Here is a 5,409-nt window from a genome sequence, read left to right as displayed (position 1 = left end):
ACGTGGTGCCTATGAAGTGCTGGGCTTAGGCTAGGCATGAAACTGTCGGGTCACAAAAACTGCTGAGGGCTGGAGTGGGTGGGGCAGGTGGAAACTATGGCAGACCAGGGGCACTGAAACGAAGGAGAGGATAATCAGAACGGTCCAAGGAGTTCGGAGAGTTTCCCAGTTTTATAAGCTGAGATGGATTACGTGTTCACAGGCAGGGATAAGCTGGAGGTGGAGGTGAGGCGAGGTCCGGGCGAGTACTGAGTCCTTTACGGGTGCGCAGGGAGGCAGGCAGGTGTGAATGGCAGTTTGCATGAAAAGGATTAAGCTGACCAGAATCCGGAAGCGTGGCTATGGCAGGGTTTGGATGATGAGTCCAGGTGCCGACTAGGAGACAGGAAGAGAGAGGTTAGTAATGCACACTGAGAGATACACAGAAACATGAGGCTGTGAACTAACAGAGGTTAGCAGACAATCTGGCAAAGACTCATTGTGTGCGCTGCCAGATATATATAGATATAGGAGAGCTGACGCTGTGGAAAGTTACTCAGACTCGGCCGGACAATGAAAGTAGAAAGAAAGACAGGAAAAGAAAGAAAAGCTGAGGGGAAAAGTCTAGTGTGAAAAGACCACAAAACTCCACAGCAACAGTCTAGATAAGTATAAGTAACAGTAAATGATAAATACTGAATGTTACTGAGCAGCACGCAAGACCAACAGCACACAGTATGCTATAAAGCAGCAGCAGCAAAGGAAGATATAGTGTGTCTGTGAGCACCCATGTGACATATAGAGGCCTCTCAGAGCAAGAGAGGACCACTAGAGGGGCAGCCGCGCCACCCTCCTGAGAAAAGAGCTGAGGAGAGCCCCAGATGAGGAGTCACCCAGCAGCCACAGAGTGCAGAAACCACAGGGGGCTACAGCGACGTGCCTGCGGGCTCTGCCAGCTGCCAGCTGCACCAGAGTGGACCAATGTGGAGACAAACAGAAATTAATAAACACAATCACACTCCCCAAATATACTCTATACCCCATGTCCAGAACTATTGTCCCCAGAGGGGACCCAAGACTCAGGAGATGTTGCCCTCTTCCCTGGGGTGGAGACAAGCAGTCCGCCCCCGGTCCTGCAGCAGCAGGGAGGTCTAGCATCCCAGACCCAGATCTGATCGCCAACTCCTCCTCCAGAGAACAGGGGTGTGAAGACCCCATGCCTCTCTCTGCCTGCTCATATGTGGTGTTGCTACATGCTGTTCTAAAGTGCATTTAAAACATGGGAGGGGCATGGTGCTTTCTGCCAGAAAGCAGCAAATGTCAGCATGGACCCTCCTGAGACCTCTCAATGTCTACATGCATTTAAAATTGACAGACCGTCCTCTAGCCCCCCAAAAGCGTACCTACCCCCATGGCCCTATGTGTTCTGAGAGTGTAAGTAATGTGGATGTCTAGGTTGTAGAATAAAATTGAGGCACAGGTGGCCAGAAGGGGACAGAGAAGGAATAGCTCCCATACACCTCAGTGATACACCTGTACCCCATTGCTGTTTATTTGTATTATTGTATTATTTTATACACACAACACTCATCTTCCACTAACCTAGACTTCTTAGATGTGTAGACGTGTTTCTATCGGTTTACAAGATAGTAGTGAGATCCGCGATGATGTATGGTTTAGAGACAGCTGCACTAACAAAACGGCAAAAGGCAGCGCTGAAGGTGTTCGGATGTTCATTAGGAGTGACCAGGATTGACAAGACTAAAATGGGAATAAAGAGTTTGAAAACAAAGTTATAGAGGTGATGCCGAGGTGGTTTAGACATGTGGTGAGATGATGAAGATGGAGCTGCCAGGCAGGTCAAGGTAGAGCACCTACCTTGACCTGGATGGAGCTCTTCAAGGCATATACCACAAGGTGGAGTCCCCTGGCAAGACCTGGAACACGCCAGAGAGATTATGCCTCTCAACTGGCCAGGGAGTACTTCGGTGTATTCCAAGATATACTGAAAGAGGTAGCTGGGTAGAGTGAGGTCTGGGCTTCTCTGCTTAGGCTGCTTCTTCCAAAACCTGGCTTCTTACTGTATGACTACTGAGATTGTTGTAATTTTTACTTTTGTAAATTGACCTTTTTCCATTGTTACATCCCCCAGGAGGATGTCTCTTCTCCCTACTAACTCTTTGTTTTGTCTAGGCTCCACCTCCTCTGTCCTGATTGGATGCTGCTCAGAGTCCAGCTAATTGTTAATCAGCGGAGCACTGGGGCGATCGTGGCTCAAGAGTTGGGTGTTCGTCTTGTAATTGGAAGGTTGCCGGTTCAAGCCCCGGCTCCGACAGTCTCGGTCGTTGTGTCCTTGGGCAAGACACTTCACCCGTTGCCTACTGGTGGCGGTCAGAGGGCCCGGTGGCGCCAGTGTCCGGCAGCCTCGCCTCTGTCAGTGCGCCCCAGGGCGGCTGTGGCTACACTGTAGCTTGCTATCACCAGTGTGTGAATGTGTGTGTGAATGGGTGGATGATTGTGTATAATGTTAAGCGCTTTGGGGTACTTAGGACCAAGTAAAGCGCTATACAAATACAGACCATTTACTTAAGGCCTGTGGAGCTGTGTTTCTGTGCCCTCTGGCCATTTTGGTTGGCATACCTTACAGGCTTGCATGCCTTTGTGACTTGTATGTGCATTTTTGTTTTCATGTTCAGACTGCCTCTAGGGGAGAGATGCCTTTTGTTTTGACACCCTGTTTTCTCCTGTTTATGTGTTGTTAGGTAGGTTATGGTTATAGGTTGTATATTTTGTTTTCTTTGGAGTTAGGTAAGTTTACTTTATTTTTACATCAGGGATGTTTTGTTTGTTATGTTGGCCTTGGCTCTCCCTGAAGTTAACTCTCAGTCTGTACCAAAAGTTCATAACTAGCTTTAAATAAACCTTTTAAAGTTACCATCTTGGCTCTTTCTTCACTATTTACCTTTATGTTCGTCCTTTCACCCCCCCCCCCCCCCCCCTTCCCCCCTAGACTAGCCAGGGGACTTAACATCCATGAATTGTCTACAAATCCAATTTCACCAATTAAAATAATGCCTCCTTTCTCTCAGGAGGACTTTCCACTCTTCCTCCCCACTCCAGAGAATACCACTTTGTGAACCAGCTGATGACCTGGACTGAAGCTCAGAGTTACTGCAGAGAACACTTCACTGACTTGGTCACCATCTACAACAGCGACATCAACCAACTGCTTCTCTCAATGTCACCAAGGATCAATGCTTTTGCTTGGATAGGACTCTATGATGATCGTTACAGCTGGAAGTGGTCCATGGAGGGAAAACTTTTTTATGTTGGCAGTACACATGAATTTCTGATCTGGGCTAACGGCCAACCAAACTGTGGATATGCAAATCAATACTGTGTGGCTCTTCAGGGACAAACACAGATGAACGATAAACCCTGTGGAGATTCTTACCCTTTCCTGTGTTACAATGGTAGGAAAATAGATTGTTACCCTAGTTATGTCTGCAATTTTACAAGATTCATAGTTCACCTATTTTAAATATAATTCCTCTATTAAACATTCACAGCCAGTAGTACAAGTTACATCTTCGTGATGGAGAATTACACCTGGTCAGCGGCTCAGTCGTACTGCAGGACATACCACACAGACCTGACCAGTATAAGAAGCAAAGAGGAGAAATCCATCATCACGCTCACTTTGAATGGATCAGGGGTTCAGTATGTGTGGATTGGTCTCTACAGGGATCCCTGGGCCTTCTGGTCTGACAACACAACCTCCACATTAGCTAACTGGGCGTCTTCTCAACCTAATAACTACAACTCACAGTACTGTGGAGCACTGAATTTAATGTCAGGGAAATGGGCTGATGACCACTGCAGCAGCAGTAACTATGTTTTCTGTTTCACAGGTGAGGTCCAGAATGCAAACACTGTAAGATCCTGTCATCATGTAAAACACTAATGTTTGTGTTGTTATATGTGGTTCATTTTTAGCAGTGACAAAGCAAACGGTGGTGAAAATGAAGCTTCAGTCAGAGGCAGACATGCACAGCACAGAGATCCAGCAGCAGGTTTCACAGCAGGTCAGCAGTTCAGTCACCAACACAAACTTGACACAAGTTCAAACTATGCTTCATGTTTTTCATCATCTGCACATTTTGTCCAGCTGTCAGGCCTCATGCTGTCAGAAGGACTGACAGACTTCAGGATTCGTTGGAGGAAAGTCCAGAGTTACCGTGACGACCAGTTGAAGAAGCAGGATGTGGACGGTGGCTGCAAAACTGAAGTCTGACTGGACTGAACCACTTCATGTGTGAAGTTAATAACATGCTGTGCTGAGTTGTCTCATCATTTAAATCTTTTATTTCAGAGTATATTGATTGCAGAAGTGCCACCAATAACTTGTTTGTTCAGGTGCGGTTGTAGTTTTTCAGAAAATCTTTTAATTAGAGGTCCCTGCACTAATTTTGTTGTTCATCTAGAAGTTTTTATAGGCTGTAGTTTCTTGAATTCACCTGTCTCAGCACTACAGACACTGTTCTGGCTTTTTGTGCAAGCAGTTTATTAGGATCCATATTTCTGTTTGATTGTGACAGTAACCTCTGCTGACTTAAAGAAATGGTAAACATGAAAGTGAGGAGATGCGAAGCAAAAAAAAAAAAAAACTCCCCTGAACAAAACGTTGTACTGTTTATTTCCTGTTTTTGCTCAGACTGTTTGATAACCACAAAAATGTAACCATAAGAGTATCAGACCTTACCCGATTTAAATTTGGACGCTCACTTTCAACTGTGTGCAGTTTTAATGCAGGCTGGACGTCATCTTGACAGACACTTTAATTGAATTAGATTTTTCTCTGCTTATGAAAGTGGCTGTGATGGATTATTTCAGAAGGGATTTATTGTTTTCTTAATGGATTATTTTCATTAGAACACTGAGATAACAGATCTTCAGGGCTGATGTGCCCGTCTCCTCTCCAACCTCTCACCTCTTAAAGATAAGAACAGAGTCAGCATTAGCTCAGAGTAGATTAGTTAGACAATTGTAATTGATGTGATTTGATTATTATTCGATTTTTATTATCATTTCATTCTTCTTTTGTTTTTGTCCTGCTACAATTCTTTAAAAAAATTGCTGCAATTAAAATTTCATTTGTGAAAAAAAAATTCTAATTTTCTCTCAACCATTTATGAAACAGTAAGGGTAAAAATCTGAACATTAATTTGTCACAATCCAGAGGGGATATTTTGAAGGTTTTCCCTGTGGAAAAGCAAAAGTATAAGTTTAAGAAGATGTGCTCTTATTTCCACAGAGCACTGAGGTGGAAAACATTTTCTTCCATATCACCACCAATCTCTCTCCCTCCAAAGAGTGGAGATTAAATAGTGGATTAAATTAATAAGTCGAATTGATGTGATTCTATCATCC

The 5,409-nt window shown here is 44.5% G+C and overlaps 1 protein-coding gene across 1 annotated transcript; it reads left to right on the top strand.

Moving 5' to 3' along the window:
• The first annotated feature begins 3,124 nt into the window (after window positions 1–3,124).
• On the top strand, window positions 3,125–4,273 carry LOC146578357 (putative C-type lectin domain family 20 member A). The gene is made up of 4 exons (XM_085258587.1): window positions 3,125–3,452; window positions 3,549–3,890; window positions 3,976–4,064; window positions 4,148–4,273. The coding sequence occupies exons 1-4, from the start codon at window positions 3,125–3,127 to the stop codon at window positions 4,271–4,273; spliced, it is 885 nt and encodes a 294-aa protein (XP_085114713.1).
• Window positions 4,274–5,409: the final 1,136 nt, after the last annotated feature.

The sequence above is a fragment of the Mchenga conophoros genome, linkage group LG3 (genome assembly GCF_057382185.1).
Source record: "Mchenga conophoros isolate Kocher_MC1m ecotype Shallow Benthic linkage group LG3, M_conophoros_male_GT1.1, whole genome shotgun sequence".
Taxonomy (NCBI): domain Eukaryota; kingdom Metazoa; phylum Chordata; class Actinopteri; order Cichliformes; family Cichlidae; genus Mchenga; species Mchenga conophoros.
Note: the sequence above shows the minus strand (reverse complement) of the source record. Positions and strands in the feature narration are given on the sequence as shown.

Excerpts from the sequence above, each read along its gene's own strand:
- LOC146578357 (XM_085258587.1), top strand. The coding sequence starts at position 3,125 with ATGACCTGGACTGAAGCTCAGAGTTACTGCAGAGAACACTTCACTGAC. Across the intron at positions 3,453-3,548 it reads CCCTTTCCTGTGTTACAATG|CCAGTAGTACAAGTTACATC; the intron begins GTAGGAAAATAG and ends AAACATTCACAG. Across the intron at positions 3,891-3,975 it reads CTATGTTTTCTGTTTCACAG|CAGTGACAAAGCAAACGGTG; the intron begins GTGAGGTCCAGA and ends GTTCATTTTTAG.